The sequence below is a fragment of the Astatotilapia calliptera genome, chromosome 2 (assembly GCF_900246225.1).
Source record: "Astatotilapia calliptera chromosome 2, fAstCal1.2, whole genome shotgun sequence".
NCBI lineage: Eukaryota > Metazoa > Chordata > Actinopteri > Cichliformes > Cichlidae > Astatotilapia > Astatotilapia calliptera.
The window spans coordinates 20,761,772-20,779,283 of NC_039303.1; the positions used below are offsets into that span (position 1 = coordinate 20,761,772).

The window sequence follows — 17,512 nt, forward strand, 5'->3', positions numbered from 1 at the left end:
TATGATAGCCCTTGTGCACTTTGTATACAAATGTGCCCATGTAAAAAAACAGATGTGGTGAACCGAAGCAAACTTCTACATGAAGTAAATGCAGCATTTTCAAAACGACTACTATTTCCTGTAACATAAAAAAACACTCGGCACTGGCAGCAGTTTTTCCACTTTATTTTGGTCCCTGGTTTCCATAGAGATGGGATGAAATGGAAATTATCTCAGCAGACCTACATTTGGATATGTTGCCTTTTTTTGTATTCGTCCACTTGGGTAATCATGAAGCTGTTATGCAAAAGGATGTAATAGTTGTCACTGCTGGGAAATTCGCCGGGGATGTTATTTTAAGTAGCATGCCTGTTGGACATTTGTTAGGGTCGAATCTTTACTGGGCGTGTGAGGAGTTGCTTAGGAGAAATCCGCCTTCTGTCCGTTTCTGATTTCAGTATTCAATGAGGTTTCATCAGGAAGACAAAAAAGTAGCTCATTGGAGAAAAAACTTAGCAAGGATTTATAATGCTCGGCCACTCTCAGCTTCAGTCTGGTGCACTAAGTTAAATATTTTATGATATTTTTTTTTGGGGGGGGGGGGGTTCTCTGTTTTTGCAGTCACATTTATTAGAGTTACAGTAGACTTAACCTGCAACTTTATAAAGTTCAGCTGTGGCGATACAAACTTTAGAAACTCTCTCTGCCTCACTCTCTCTCTGTCTGCTTTGCTTCAATCTTCATATTGTGTTTTCGTTTGTTTGTGTGTGTGTGTGTGTGTGTGTGTGTGTGTGTGTGTGTGTGTGTGTGCGTGCGTGCGTGTGTGTGTGTGTGTGTGTGCGTGTAACCTCAGGCGTCTTGCAGAGCCATTAACCAATCCCTGTACTTTTAGACAGATGAAACATGACCAGGGCCATTGATATTGCATGATTCATGCCTGTGGCTTAAAGTTCTGATATTTCAACCAACCCTTCTGTCTGGCAAAGCCACAGTGACTATTTATCATCTCTGCCTATGCTGCTGAGATAGGTGATTGTTTTTAGTAGTGTGTGTGTGTTTCACTGAAGTATACCACAACTCTACACAAGCCTACACGTTGCTTCGTCCTTGAACAGGCTGAAGTAAAATGAAAGGGAGCATAATTTCATCTGTAAACATGTGAATGAGTCACAGCTTGTCATAGTTAGCATCTTGATAAATTGTACATTGCTTTGCTCCAAACTAAATGGTTTTACCACAGGCGTATTGTTTTCAATTTAGCGAACGTTATTGACACAAGAACGCGGGAAAAAGAAAATGATGAAATTTAATAGGTTCCTATTTCTGAAAAACAGAATTCAACATCAATGATTGATGAACTCATAAATAGTTTCATTGCTAAGAAAACAAGCAGTTGGAATATGTCTGCATTTTCTTTTGGCTAAATTACAACAGGGTAGGCAGCAATATGAAACCTTTTCTTCACATTTGTCATGGATCAGTTTGGGGTTTTAATGAGCTCCTAGTAAAAATACTCCGCAAGCTGTACCAGTATCAGCCACCTGTGGCTTAACATTGTAATTAATTAATATGTCAGCATATGGGGAAAAATTGGTCATTATTATGAGGAAATAATACCCACAGTTAGCGAATGGTTTATCCTATAACATTAGGAATATTTCATTTAGGTCACCGAGATCCAGGCAGCAAAGTTTTTCTCCTCTAAATAAAAGCTAAAACTTAGTTTTTGTATTTTAGAAGGTTTGTCCTGATTAATCACATGGCAGCAAACCAAGAAATTATGTGAGAATCAAACTGTAAACCTAATGAAATTCCTCATAAACTGTTAAAAAATCAGGTGCTATAAATGTCCTCCTCACTCACTCCCTCCCTCCTGAAATTCAGATTGCAGTAGCTGGAGCATTGCAAATAATAGTGCTTTAAAACATGCTCCCTTCCACTTCTCTCCACTCCAGAGGTGGGATTTGAGCAGTTTCGTGTGGCAGAAAAGGCTCACGGGAACTGGATGAAGCTTTACCTGGAAGGAAACACCTCCGAGGTGCTGACCAATGTGGGCAAAAAGGTCCTGAGGCAGTATCTGGAGGCCCTAGCTGCCATGAGCGCTGCTCTGAGCAAACAGCTGGGCAAGTATGACATGTACTCCATGATTGCAGGCATGGTGTTTGTCTTTCAGGTAAGGACCGAATCATCATATTTTTTTTATCTGCACTCGTAATAGTTTGGTGTGCTGCTTATCAGCTTTAGAGTGTGGGAGTGAGGTGCACGGCAACAAAAAGTAAAAACTAAACCCTCACCAGGTGTCATGCTTTCTTTTTGATAGTGGAAATATTTGTGACAATGAAGCCGTCCTAAGATAGATTTACTTTAGAGGGGGGTCTATTGTGTTTATCTTGTACTGGGCCTTGCTACAACCCATTAGTTCATCCACTGTCTGTTTTGGTTCTTTTAGGTCCTCTTCCATTAAGGCCACTGACCCTTTAAGCCGGCTTTCTTCTTAGGGATATTAGGGATATCCCCTTCTACTGATGTCAGTGATAGCCATGAAACTGTCTGAAATGAGCGTTTATAGCTGAGCTTTTAGCTCACACACACTGAATTCTTTATTTTAGAGAGAAGAGACTTTCTCCTGGCAACCTTTCTAAACAAGACCTACTCATTCAATCTTTCTTATTGTACTATTATGAACTTCAACATTTAACAGTTTGAGCTCTTGGGCTTTTTGCAGTTTCTCTGAACATTGCACAGTCTGATCTCCACGTGGGAATAATCTTTCTCACTGTAGAATGATGTTTGGAAATGGCCTTATACAGTGGGGCAAAAAAGTATTTAGTCAGCCACCGATTGTGCAAGTTCCCCCACTTAAAATTATGACAGAGGTCAGTAATTTGCACCAGAGGTACACTTCAACTGTGAGAGACAGAATGTGAAAAAAAAATCCATGAATTCACATGGTAGGATTTGTAAAGAATTTATTCGTAAATTAGGGTGGAAAATAAGTATTTGGTCACCTCAAACAAGGAAAATCTCTGGCTCTCACAGACCTGTAACGTCTTCTGTAAGAAGCTTTTCTGTCCCCCACTCGTTACCTGTATGAATGGCACCTGTTTGAACTCATCATCTGTAGAAAAGACACCTGTCCACAGCCTCAAACAGTCAGACTCCAAACTCCAGAAAATGGAAGACATACAAGACCACTGATAATCTCCCTCGATCTGGGGCTCCACGCAAGATCTCATCCCGTGGGGTCAAAATGATCATGAGAACGGTGAGCAAAGATCCCAGAACCACACGGGGGGACCTGGTGAATGACCTGCAGAGAGCTGGGACCAAAGTAACAAAGGTCACCATCAGTAACACACTACAACGGCAGGGAATCAAATCCCGCAGTGCCAGACGTGTTCCGCTGCTGAAGCCAGTGCATGTCCAGGCCCGTCTGAAGTTTGCCAGAGAGCACATGGATGATACAGCAGAGGATTGGGAGAATGTCATGTGGTCAGATGAAACCAAAGTAGAACTTTTTGGTATAAACTCAACTCGTCGTGTTTGGAGGAAGAAGAATACTGAGTTGCATCCCAAGAACACCATACCTACTGTGAAGCATGGGGGTGGAAACATCATGCTATGGGGCTGTTTTTCTGCCAAGGGGACAGGACGACTGATCCGTGTTAAGGACAGAATGAATGGGGCCATGTATCGTGAGATTTTGAGCCAAAACCTCCTTCCATCAGTGAGAACTTTGAAGATGAAACGAGGCTGGGTCTTCCAACATGACAATGATCCAAAACACACCGCCCGGGCAACAAAGGAGTGGCTCCGTAAGAAGCATTTGAAAGTCCTGGAGTGGCCTAGCCAGTCTCCAGACCTCAACCCCATAGAAAATCTGTGGCGGGAGTTGAAAGTCCGTGTTGCTCGGCGACAGCCCCAAAACATCACTGCTCTCGAGAAGATCTGCATGGAGGAATGGGCCAAAATACCAGCTACTGTGTGTGCAAACCTGGTAAAGACCTATAGTAAACGTTTGACCTCTGTTATTGCCAACAAAGGTTACGTTACAAAGTATTGAGTTGTATTTTTGTTATTGACCAAATACTTATTTTCCACCCTGATTTACAAATAAATTCTTTACAAATCCTACCATGTGGATTCATGGATTTTTTTTTTTCACATTCTGTCTCTCACAGTTGAAGTGTACCTCTGGTGCAAATTACTGACCTCTGTCATCATTTTAAGTGGGGGAACTTGCACAATCGGTGGCTGACTAAATACTTTTTTGCCCCACTGTAACCCTTTGCAGATGGATGGAGAGCAACAGTTGGGTCTCTGAGACCACTGCTGTGGCTTTGCGGTTTGGCATTGTGTTAACACACATCTAAAAGCTCCAGACCATCAAACTTTATAGAGGTGCTCCCTTTACTGAAAAATTTTTTGATTATCAGTACACGGCTGCTATTTACTCTTTTAAGGAAGCAGTAAGGATGCACTTAGTTTTTCACATACTGCTTGTAAATTTGGGCTCACTTTTGCTTAAATATATAATGACCCCTGTCCAGGGTGTACCGAGCCTCTCACCCCATGACAGCTGGGATAGGCTACCCCCCTGCGACCCTGAATTAGATAAGCAGATGGATGGATGTAATGAAACAGTGTAATTTATCATTTGCTGTTTTTCATCCAAGGTTGTATTTACCTAATTTTCAGACCTACTGAGGACCAGATGATTTTTAATCTGTCCTGATCTGTAAAACCTTTTTAGCACGACTGCATAAAAAATAAATAAATAAGAGAAAAGCATCATAAGTCTCTTTCAATTAGAAAATCAGTTAAACGTGTACATGCATGCATTATGTTTGTTATTAAATTGCTCTTCACTGTTCACATAAATTGGGGAGGTTATAAAACTGGAGATTACAATGATTGCATCAGATTTGTAAAAGACTTTTTCTCTCCTCTCTGTCTCTCCTGGCCTTTAAGCTCCTGTTGGTCTTACTGCTGGCTATGCCTGAAGCCCTCAGCAGTGCCGCAGCAGTGGACCTCCCCATCCTCTCAGCCCTGCTCTCCCTGCCTTTTTACCTTTTGTGCCTACTTCTTGCCTCAGTGCACGTCTTGGTGTGCACATCTGCTGGGAGCTCCTGTTACTTCTGCAGCCTCTCCTGGGGTCTCGTGTTTGCTGCCGTTGCCTTCTCCTCAGCAATGTTTTGTATTCTGGTCTCTATAGCAACACGAAGACTCCCCCTGGGTGCAAAGATTCATGGGAAGGTGAGTAAGTGCAGTGAAACACGGGTAGATATTGTAACAGATGTTAGCCCTCAGAGAGCCATACTTACATACAGTGGATCCGCATGTAAAGCATGAATGCACAAGCTAACGCGCTAACCCATTCTGCTGCTCTCTGATTGCTTTAAAGGGACACTGAGGATAAAAGACTGAGTGTTAGTGAATCCATCTATCTCTCTAGAAACCTCGCTGCTTGTTAAACAGATTTGTGTTGTTGTATTTGAATTTTTCACTTCCTGTAGGTAGAGAAACGTTACCTAAGTGACTTTTGGAATTTATTTGAGAGAAAACCTGCTAAATCTACTGGAGCGGCATGCTCTTGTCTGTTGTGCATTCACTTAGTGATTTAGTTTGCAGAGTCTTTAAGGATGTAGATTTAAATCATTTGAGTGCTTCTCAACAGTCTCAGAAAAAAGTTTTAGTGTATTTTCACTTTGACAAGTAAAAAAAGATTCTGCCAAAAAGTGGCTTAAAAGAAGTGTCTGAGTAAGTGCCTCTTAGTCAATTTAAAACTGCAGACAACAATTGTATGCTTCAGAGATTGTGAAGAGCTGCAATAATTACTCTTTGATTACTCTGCAGTATCACACAAGAAAACAAGTGAGAAATAGTAGTGCGTTTAAGCAAATGATATTGTGTTGTTGTTGTGAGTCAGGCACTCGGAGTGACGGTGAGAGTAGCAGAAAGGCAACACAAACAATATTTTTGGACACAGCAGTGATCACATAATCATGACTTCTGACATGCCAGAAGTTTGTGGTGTTGGTGTGTTTACCCTGTGTTTTCTTACCCTGTGTGTGAAACATTTCCATGCTACACAGAAATAATTATTCAAATTGAAGCATTGTTGTAGCAGTATTGTCTGCATTGTCAGGTGGTGGGGTTTATAGGTAGGTCCATTAGTTCTTGTGCAGTGACACATTTTTTGTGGCATGACCGCAGTGGGATTTAAGTTAACCAATCAAGGTGCAATTAAAGTGCAGCTCTTCAACTTTAATTCAGGAAGTTTAATAAAAGTGTATTTTCTGATAGTTCTTAAGTGCAACCAGAAGTTTGCACTCTGTTGTCTCCATTCACGAAAGTGTCTCTTGTGGACCTTGACAATGATGCAGCTACCTCTTTGAGCGTTCTTGAATTATTTTCATCTTCTGTGGTCTTTGAAGGTGTTTGGTGCTCCTGAGCTGCTGAGCTGGCCTTTTCAGGAATATACCAGATTGTTGATTTGGCCTGTCAGTGCGCCCCAGGGTGGCTGTGGCTACAATGTAGATTGCCATCACCAGTGTGTGAATGTGTGTGTGAATGGGTGGATGACTGGATATGTAAAGCGCTTTGGGGTCCTTAGGGACTAGTAAAGCGCTATATAAATACAGGCCATTTACCATTTTTCCAATTTTTTCATTTTTCAAATGGCTTTATGTCTTTGTTTGTTTTTAAATGGTTTTTCAGACTAATACTTGCCTCCTTCCCTTGCATCAGCCTCTCTTTTGAACACAACTACCAAATACAGGTTCACTTGTACAACACTTGGAATCAATTCCAGTTTTCTTTGAATGTTTTTTTTATGGAATAACGAGGGAACAGGCCTCCCCTTGACATAAAACTTTCATATAAAATCAATTGTCGAAGTACTCATGAGCCTTTGAAAACGGGGTGCTGTGTATAAAAACGTATGTTATTCCTCAACAGTAAATTCTGCACTTCTGTTAAAGCTTGTAAATGAAAACTCAAAATCTGATCTTCAAACACAACTTAATTTTTTGATTTTAAATCCACTGTGCTCATGTATAGAGGCAACATTAGAAACATGTCTCCAAAAACAGCAGTTAGCTTGCTAACAAGGCTAAAAAGCACAGCCATACATGACATCATAAACATACAAAACTCTGAAGTGCGTTATATATTCCAACTGCCCCCCATTAATTATTTAAAAGATGACAAAACAAATTAAAAACACTTATTTGATTCATGTACACATATAAGACCTGACTGGAGAAGTCAATCCATGTAATGTACAATTGCTGCATATTATCACTTTTTAATGTATGCCTCTTTATTGCCAAAAACTTGGCTCCGAGGGTGGGAAAGTGGAGCTGTTTCTGCATAATAAAGTTACGTTAAAAAAAGTTACACTAGTATATAAATGTCTTATAAAATATTATATGAGTGGATGCATCAGTAGACTGTGGTTCTATTAGGCGAGTAGATGCCGTTTCTCAACATACTGTCCAGTTTATTGGAAGAAGAGTTGCTGACTGTGCCCATAAAACTGCGAACTCTGTAAATAAAACAGACACTAACACAGTGGACAGATGGGGTGTCGAGTCTGACTAACAATTAAAATAGTAAATTAGAAGATATGCACTGCCAGGATCCTTTAGGAGAATGACGTAAAAACATCACTCAGGTAGTTTAAAGACAGTCAGGATTTTTACTTGTTGTGAATCTGAATTGAAAATGAAGAAAACTAAAGATGGTCCATCATTTGGACTCTAACTGCTGGTGCAGTTAGAAGATAAGTGGTGTATTTGTTAAGCCTTAACGATAACGCACTCTTGGCGGTGCTATCAAAGGTTTTGGGTAGTTTAAATTTGTTTCAGTAATTTTCTCTTTCCATCACTGCAATGTTAAATTGTCCTTCAACAAACTGAAGTAATTCCCAGCAATATGTTGAAGTAAGTTATCAATCATAGAAAGGTTGAAGTGGTTCTTCAGTGAAAAATGGAAGCTTTGAGTCATAAGTGCTTGTTTAAAGGGCTTTAACAGTAGCTTCCCTTTGCTGCTGCAACTCTTTGCTCATTATTAATTTATCTGTAAAGGTTACATCTCATTTGCCTTCTGGGAACTCTTGAGAAAGTGCTGATGTAGCAAAAAAAAGTCAGAAGAATCCACTTGGGTCATTAGGCTGGGAGAGGAAATGAACTCTCCGACTCGACACACTGGAAGATGTGGAGGATTTCGTACAGTACTGGAGGTGTTTCTTCTCTGGCTCCAGTGACCGTGAAAAGACTGTTTTCTTTTGAGTCTTACAAATGTCATAGTGAAGAAAAAAACTGTGCTCATAGTTCAGTTGGCAGGTAATGATGATGACCTGTGATGACAAATGTGCTTTTGTACCAGCAGCAGATTTTTGTGAAATTACCAGACTTTGGTCAGAAAAATCAAACAGACAAACTGTTGAAGCTCAACTCATGTAGAAACAAAAATGTCAAAGAGCTGTTTTCAGCCACTGAACTGAAATTCTGCAGGATTCATGAAACGTCCTTCCTGCCAAGTACCTTGAAAGGCTGTGTGAGCATGTGCCCAGTGGAGAATGCACTTATAAAAGCAAAGCTTGATCACAACAAACACCAAAGCAGTGTCGTTTCTTTGGCTGCTGAAAGTCATTCATAAATCGAAAGCACTGCTGTATGTACAGCAAACTCAAAGTACAGTATTTAGATGGTTTCAGAGTGGATGAAAACAAACACAAATATTTGCTGCTGATTATAGCTGCAACCAATAATGGATTTTGTTCTCTTTTTTTAGCCTGGAGGTATTTCCTTCTTAATTGAATTATTGTTGAGTTTATTAAATGCCAGTGAAAGGTGAATTTCCAACACAAAAACTCAAAGATGTGAGATTTGAAGTGATATGAAACAGAAAAAGCAACAAATCCCGAGACTTGAAGCTGAAAATAATTTGGCATTTAGCTTTGATAGATGACTTTAATGTTTCAGATCTTTTCAGGTTGTTTTGTAATGGATTGTTTTTTTCAACTGGTGAAGGATCACAGCACTGGATTCTGCTTGACAGACCCACAAATTTTAAATTAAATGTAAATTTGTAAACAGGTCCATAGTTGCCCACCATTACAATCATGGATTTGTGAAGCCTGCAAATCAAAATCAGTCATAAGAAGCAGGGGGTGGAGCTAAAAGAGAAATCGAAGAGCAGTACATGCTCATGCAGGATTGGCAGAAGACCATGTAAACTGGACGGACCGCCAACGTTAACGAGAGGGCATTCGCTCAAGTCACTTTGCTATTACAAAAAAACCCAAAACACTATGCACAATTGCAAGCACACATGCACAGTACACACTGTTTGACTCTCACAGGGAACACAACATGAGCATCATGTTATATTCAGTAAGAAGTCAAACTGGCATTTCAATTTCTCAAGACTTAAAAAAAAGTGTTTACTGAAGTCATACATGAAGGGAGCTGGAGGGTCATTCACCCAACGACTTTGATAATAATCTGATATCATTTCAGCCACAAGAGTCGCCACCTGCTGGCCATTAGATAGAATCCAGGTTAAAGACCTGGAAGCTAAGTCAGTCTTTCATACACATTATAATCAATGTCAGGTATTAAATCATTCTACAGATATATTGAAATGTTTAACTATTCATAGAACAACTGTGTTGAGCTTCCATAATTTGGCTTCCTGTTGATGTTGAAATTGATTTTAAATGTTATTGATTCCTTTAAAAGCTACATATGGATTTAGTCCTGCTGCTACTCTAGAGTGTATATAAAAGTGCCGTTGTGTATCATGCCATGTTTTATTTCTCGTTCCAAAAGTGGTGATTAAGCGCTTACAATCATGGCCCATCTCTACAGCCAAGATCTTTTTAATAACCTGTGGGAGGAAATGCAGTTAGTGGACTCTGTGTCCTCAAAGTCATGACTGACAAACTCATTTTGATACTGAGATTAAATAATAAAGCTGCTTTATTGTTAAACTGTATTTGTATCAAAGGATTACATTGATGAATTCCCAGGAGTCCCTGAATATTTGTCAGACAAGAGGAAATCTGCTCAAAATTACAAACCTTTGGACAGATTTCACACAAAAGTGTGTTTGAAGCTACTACCAGATGTAGCATGTAGTGCTGGAAAATGTGACAAATAATCCTAAGGCACAATAATGTTGTATACTTTCAGGAATCCATTTGGATCTAAGTGCAGAGCTGTGTCTGGTTAGACTTGACAAATAACTGCTTTGGGGAAACTGTCCAAAACATATATTCACTCTCTGTCCTCATTAGTTTCAGTGCAAGGTGGAAACGAAAAGAAAAACTTGCTGCTCCAGCAAAAATGTGATGAGAATTCCATTTAAGTGAGTTTTAATGACCCAAAGGTGAGGTCATTTTAAAAAAGTAGTTCTGTACAAGAGCTGTAAAGACGTGTGAAATACCTGCAATGTGTATCATGTTCATGCATTCGCCTATCAAGCGATGACTCCCAGTTCGATCCCAGGAGGAGACACTGATTCTGTTGGGGTTGCGTCAGGAAAAGCATCCGGCGTTAAAAAATAAATAAAAAAATCTGCCAACTCAGACATGCGGCGCTACCTGCTGTGGGAGACCCCTTGTGGGAGACCCCTTGTGGGAGACCCCTTGTGGGTAAGAGAACAGCCAAAAGTGGCTTATATTTTTCCAACAACCAAAAAAAGGCTAAGAATCCCTTAATAAATGATTCTATTGAGTCTCTCATGACTTTTGTAAGGAGCTTACTCTAGTCTGTCACCAGCACAAGAGTTTAATATGATTTCTTATTATGCCTGAGTGGAAAAAGTCATATTTTAAATGGCAGAGCTCGGAAGTCAGTCTGAGTCAGTATTACCATTTCACAGCTGCGTGATGGAAAGGCAGGTTCAGCTGGCAGAATATGATAAATCAAACACACATACTGGACACATTGGTTTCACAGGAAAAGTGATGTTAAGTGGCATAGATGCAACGGTGGCATCAAAGACCCTCCAATAATTTTAGGCTAGAAAGACTAAAAGGTCATTTGCTACATCAGTAGCTGTGCTTTGTCATGAAAAGGCCTTTGGCAGGGCAGAGCAATATTCTACTTCAGCACATTAGGCTTCGGGTCAAGTCCTGATTTATGTTCTACTCTACATGGAGCCCTCAGCATGGTCAGAGAATATTTATGCATTATTTAGAATGATCTGCTCAAGACAATAGACGACCATATCGTAGTTCACTTCATGGTTCATGTGAAGATGAAAAACCCTCATGTGTTTGTTTAATGTAAGACCACACCCATAACCCTAGCATTAGTAAATAAAAACAGCCCTGTGAAGCCCTCTTAATTAACTGGTTTCTTTTAAATGTATAAACTAAAACTTCCTTTTTACAAGATATATGATGATTGTTTCTCGACTAAATTTCCTCGACTCTCAGCAAAGAACATGATGGGAGTATAATTTCCTCCTGACTCAGTAAGTGATGTGTAGACCAGCCAAAAGCACAGAAAACTAAGTCGGGATATAATTTACACTCACTCAGCAATTCATTAGGTTCACCTGTTCAGCTGTTTGTTAAGACAGAAATCTAACTGTACACATGTCAAGACGACCAGCTACAGTTCAGACAGCATTAGAATAAAGGTTGGTGCCAGACAGGCAGGTCTAAACTGCTGATCTAATGGGATTTTCCTGCACAGGCGTCTCTAAGGTTTATAAAGAGTGGTCTGAGAAAGAGAAATTAGCGGTGAGCAGCAGAGCTTTGGGGGAAAGTGCCTTGTTGATGTCAAAGGAAAATAGCTTTAACTGCTCTGAGCTGTCAGAAAGGCAACAGTAACAAATACTGACGTGTTATAACCAAGGTGTGCAGAAGAGCATCTCTGATGCACAACAAATTGAAACTTTAAGTAAGTGGGCCACAGCAGAACACCACACTAGGTGCTACTCCGGTCAGCTAATAACAGGGAAGTGAGGCTACAATTCATATAGGACCACCAAAACTAGAAAATTCTTAATGTTTAGCTTGTATAGAAAGAGACAATGTACTGATCCTTGTTGTGTTTAACAGGTGACGTGCTTGGGAATAAAATTGAGATAAAATGAGTCCTGTCCTGCAAGTGATATCTGAACCAAGTAGGATCACTAAAGTCTCCATTTTCTTTCAATATATTCTATAAATATATATTGTAGGAAAATGACCCTACAGTATTACAGAGAAAACATCAAACAACCTTGATGGGGAGGAAGAAAGGAAAGACTTAGGAGGATGAAATCATCTGCCCTGACCTGCTGGTGAAAAGAGCAGACAGAGAAGTCGTGGCACATAGTTGCCCCTCCCCTAAACCTGGTTCTGCCGCAGGTTTCTTCCTGTTAAAAGGGAGTTTTTTCTTCTCACGGTTGCCAAGTCTTTGCTCAAAGGGGGTCATGTGATTGTTGGGGTTTTCTCTGTATAATTGTAGACTCTTTATTTTGCAATATAGAGTTGAGTTCAGCCTAGGGTCTAGTAGGCACTAGTATTTCAACAGGTCCAGTCTCAACCCTTTTTTCAAAAATATCCAAGACCAGGATATAACCGAATGCATCAAAAGAAGCAGTTCTTTCTAATAATAGCTGAATAGCAATTTTGCCTGGGCAGCGTTCATTCGAATGTCATTGAATGAACAGTGACTACCTCCTCCTCCACTCACAGTGGAGGAGGTGTTGAATACGTATGCCAGTGATACTTTTTATAATAACTTTTCTATAAACTGAAGTATCTCTTGAGTGTTTTGCTCTAGTTTTTCTGTTAAACCCGATGACTAACTTGAGTCATAAATGTGTCATCTGCTGTATTGCTAATGCATGCAAATTGTATACTCAATGATTTAGTGAAGTTTTATCTATCCTGCATCACTTGGTTATATTAGCCTGGGTAAATGTTGCTACTTGTTTTTGCTGTTTTTTAAGTAATACTTTCATTAAGTATGTATCCATCTACTTTGAAACCCTGCCATGAACACAGATTAGTATGCAGCAGGCTTTTCTGATTTCACAATTTGCCAGCCGCTGAAGGAAAGAGCAAGGAGCAGTGAAGCTGGAAAACTATATTACAGCTTCCTTTGGGATGTGACATGTTTTATCTCAAAAACAGGAGCTGTAGGCATAAAGGCCATCAGTCCTTTTCTCAGTAATGCATGGATGGCTTATAGTTTCGTACACAGAACAGATGAACAATCTCTACTTGACTTAAACTATGGGACTCGTAGAGAACTATATTTTGGGAGAGTTTAGGAACACGCCGTTTTTTTGTTGTTGTTTTTTTTGTTTTGTTTTTTAATCTAGAAGATATTCGTAAAAACCTGAAAAGACCTTAATAAAAATGCAACCTGCTCTTAGTGCACTGTTAATATATGAAAATGTATTCACCCACGACTTTTATATCCAGAGTTAAGTAATGTTTTTCTCTTTCTGTGTATACATAACTGCTAGACCAAATATTTAATGACCCGGCATCTTGTTTAAAGAGGGATAGGTGTAAAGGTTGCAATAACAATAACCTGGTGTAAGGGGAAATTATTCTGCAACAGCCCGGTCCCACAGCGAAGCCACCACTGTATCCTGGAGGGGCTGAATATATCATCCCAGCCTGTCTTTGTCATCAAGGCAAAGACAGGCTGAGATGCATGTCTGTTGTTTGTTAGGTTAAAATATTGCTGTTGAGCTAAGAGGCTGGCTGAACTCAGCCTGAACTTAAGCTCAGTGAATAAAATCATTTGCATACAAGTGTTCGATTGGACAAACAGCAATCTTAAAAATGGGATTGAAGCATCCATAACAGACCGACTGCAATTTATGAATGACAGCTCATGGTCACTGTCAGCAGTGCCAAGGCAGGAACCTGCTGCTGTACATCCAGTAGTGACATGTGATGGATGATCTGATGTTTGGCAGTAATATTTCCGTTCATCGTAACAGGAGTCTGAACGGTGTACCTTTTTAAATTTGAGTGCAAATAGCACATGCATCAGTTAACGCTTGTTCTCGTTTTGGTCTGCATGAACAGAGCAGGCATAACGGGTTTGAAATTGAACTGTTTTTATACCTCCCGCTGGTGACAGCTGTAGCTGGAGGCATTAATTTTGTCCATAATGCTTTGTGTCTTTCCCGTTTTTGAAGACTGTGTAGCTCTTTGAACGCCGTCAGAGATTTCTTCAAGTTAGTTAGGGATGTTCCCTTGGATTCAGAGATGAGCTAAGTTTGGGTGTGAAAGGCCAAGGTCAGCGTGACCCCACGATACCTTTTTATTTATTCAGATCTTATTGAATTAGACAAAAACATCAACAGAACAATACACTGACATAAAGTGAGGTATATAAGTCAATTTGTGCAATAAGTTGTTGGGTAATATTGATTTGGCAAACATCCAGTACACACAAGTTATGTTTTCACTTTGGATTTGAAGTCACAGAAACATTAAGCCAACATCTTCTCACAGTCAGCAGTGTTCATTATCTGTTCAGTCCACAGTTTTAGCATCAGGGTTTGAGATCATTTCCAAATCACAAGAATCAGTCTGGCATGAGCCTCTGGACAAACCACACTTCAACCATTGGCCCATATATTCCAAAACATTTCTCCAATCAGGAAAAACTTTGGAACACTCCCATGATGCATCTACCTAAGTGCCTCTTTCTGCCTTACATTATCAGCATAAAACATAGTTAATTAATTAATTAAATCCATTTTGTGTATTTAGTTCAATTCAGTTTTATTTATACAGCACCAAATCACAACAACAGTCACCTCAAAGGGCTTTAAATTGTAAGATGGACGCTACAAAAATACATACAGATAAAAACCCAACAATCATATGACCCCCTATGAGCAAGCACTTTGGTGACAGTGGGAAGGAAAAACTCCCTTTTAACAGGAAGAAACCTCCGGCAGAACCAGGCTCAGGGAGGGGTGGGGCCATCTGCTGTGATTGGTTGGGGTGAGAGAAGGAAGACAGGATAAAGACATGCTGTGGAAGAGAGACAGAGATTAATAACAAGTATGATTCAATGCAGAGAGGTCTATTAACACATGTTGAGTGAGAAAGGTGACTGAAAAGGAAATACTCAATGCATCATGGGTAATCTCAAAGGAGTATAGTAATACTGATTAATTATTACGACAGACATTTTTAGGCATAACTCATGCCTACCTCATGAATTCTCAGGAACACCTTGGGAATATTTGTTAAATTCGGCACAAACATCTAATTGGACTTTAAGATCTGATGGTCATGGTCACGGTCATTGTAACCTCACAGCCCCGATTTAAGAATCTGTATGCTAATTTTGACAGAATTTCCTACAAATTATGGAATAAATGAATGAGGTAAAGTCTTTTGTTTTTGTTTTTTAAAGAAAGCGCCAATTCAAAGCTTTCATTGTTATGAACTGCTACATGACTGCTAGAAGCACGAGGCAGTAATCCTAGTATTGTGAAGTGCATGAGTCATATAATGAGTGTCACGAGCTGAGGTTTTCAGTATTGTGCTATATTAGTGTGAATCACCCAAGCAATAGTTTCATCCATCTAATTGTCCCACTGAGAATTGTGATGCCATCACTCTGGGGTGGGCGAGGTGAAAGTAGGTTGAGTATGTAGTCGGGCCTGTGTGGATGGAATAGCTCTTTCCTCTGTATTTAAAATGATCCTTTTTTATTCTCTTTTCACAGTCTCCTCTGAGGAGCAGTGAGGTTGACTGGTCGCTGTCAGAGCTGGATGTTTTGCTGCTGGCCGGCACCGTCGGTCACACTCTCAGCCTGGCGGCCAGCAGTTTCGTAGAGGAAGAGCACCAAACCTGGTACTTTCTGCTCAACACGCTCTGCCTCACCGTGTTCCAGGATGTCTGCCGCAAGTACTTCAGAGAGAAGAGGGGCTCTGGAGATGACGAAGAGCATATCCTCCCTTCCAAAGACCGTCATCCCTCCGCTCACCCCAAAGCAGAGATTTTCTCAGAGAAGTGGTTAGCGTTAGCCACGCCACCATTCACTCTGCTCTGCTGCCGGCTACTGCGCTCCCTCAACCAAACTGGGGTGCAGTGGGCTCATATCCCTGACGTTGGGCATTGGCTCAACAGGTGGGTTTATTGATCTAATATTAACTTTGATAAATGCTTCAGTTTTAAGTAGTTTAAATATTTGAGTCACTGTATTTTATTCATATCAAGAAAATGCAAACAGTATTTGGAAAACAGTATAAATTAACTGGTTTCACTGATGATTCATCACCTAATGCCATGTAGTAGTGAATTTACACTCACTGCCAAATTTGAACCCAACCGTCTGAATGCTGCATCAGAAATCTAGACTCATCAGTCTTCAATTGTCTAATTTTGGAGTTTCCTGTTGCTAGCTGACAGCAATTACAGTTACTGCTTTTGCGTTCAGAGATGCTCTTCTGCATACCTTGGTTGTAACAACTGGGTGTTTGAGTTACTGTTGCCTTCCTATCAGCGTGGAGCAGTCTGACCATTCTTCTCTGGCTATCACTTAAATGCCTAAATTGCATAAATCCACAAGTTGCTACCATGTGACAGGCTGCTGGTAAGATATTTCCATTCCTGAGCAGTTGAACAGGTGTGTTTTATTAAGTGGTCAGTGATTGTTTCCCAATTCCAGTGTGTCACTTTACCTGAATAAAAACCCAAAGGCACTCATATTTCCTCTTAGCAAGTGGTCAGTTGCTAGTAGATTAGCCAGCTACCTCCTTGATAGCAAGACAAGTGTTTTTATGTGCTAAATGCTAAACTATGTTTATTAAGTAGTCGCTAACTTTGTGTAACTATTGGTTGGACAGATAGTGATCATTGTATTGTTAGTAATTACAGCTGTGAAAATCAACCAATGTTAGAAAGGACAATAAAACTGTAAATAGTTGAGGAGAAATGTGGAGGATTATAGTTCTATTACTACAGTGATGCTTTTCTTGCACAGTCATATTTTTCATTGTTACGGAAACATTGATTCTAATTCTAATGCATGAAAGCTAGTAATACTACCTAACTAACCATCACTGTTGGTTTGTGCACATTTATTGTTTAACTAGGCAGCAAAGCAAAGAGAGAGTGGCAACAGTAACAGCTTCTTGGTTGATTCAAGATTAACTTGGCAGCATTTTTATTCCTAAGTCGCTCCTCAAGGGAAAATCAGACGACTCCATGAATAGCAAAAGGATAGAGGGTTCTGTCTCTGATGTGTTTGTGTTAAGCTGTACAAAAGGGCTGGGTACAAAAAGCGATTTCGCCGAAGTTCAGAAGTTTATCTGAAATCTGTTACATGCATGCATAAATCCCTTCAAGTGTATTTGCTCTCTTTTACTCAAAGCTAAATTTACAGTGGTAAACTGATTGCTGATATGGCTCTACAGCAAAATCTTCACTATGTTGTTTTTTCTGACAACCAGTGTTGTATTGTTGGTGTTGTAATGAACGGTGGGGTGCTAGCAAAGCTGAGGACCATTAGTTCTGTGTCATGCTGTATGGTATATT

General features: G+C 40.0%; 1 protein-coding gene across 4 annotated transcripts in view; it reads left to right on the plus strand.

The window, feature by feature from the left end:
- pigg (phosphatidylinositol glycan anchor biosynthesis class G (EMM blood group)) overlaps positions 1 to 17,512 on the plus strand; it is an 85,536-nt gene that overhangs the window by 30,777 nt on the left and 37,247 nt on the right. For all 4 annotated transcript variants that reach the window (XR_003274013.1, XM_026186956.1, XM_026186948.1 and 1 more), the window contains exons 7-9: positions 1,935 to 2,152; positions 4,951 to 5,235; positions 15,699 to 16,102. Coding sequence is in view for 3 of the 4 variants with exons in the window: in XM_026186956.1 (XP_026042741.1) it covers positions 1,935 to 2,152; positions 4,951 to 5,235; positions 15,699 to 16,102 (907 nt within the window). In the remaining variant the exon portion in view is untranslated. The remainder of the gene's footprint in view (positions 1 to 1,934; positions 2,153 to 4,950; positions 5,236 to 15,698; positions 16,103 to 17,512) is intronic.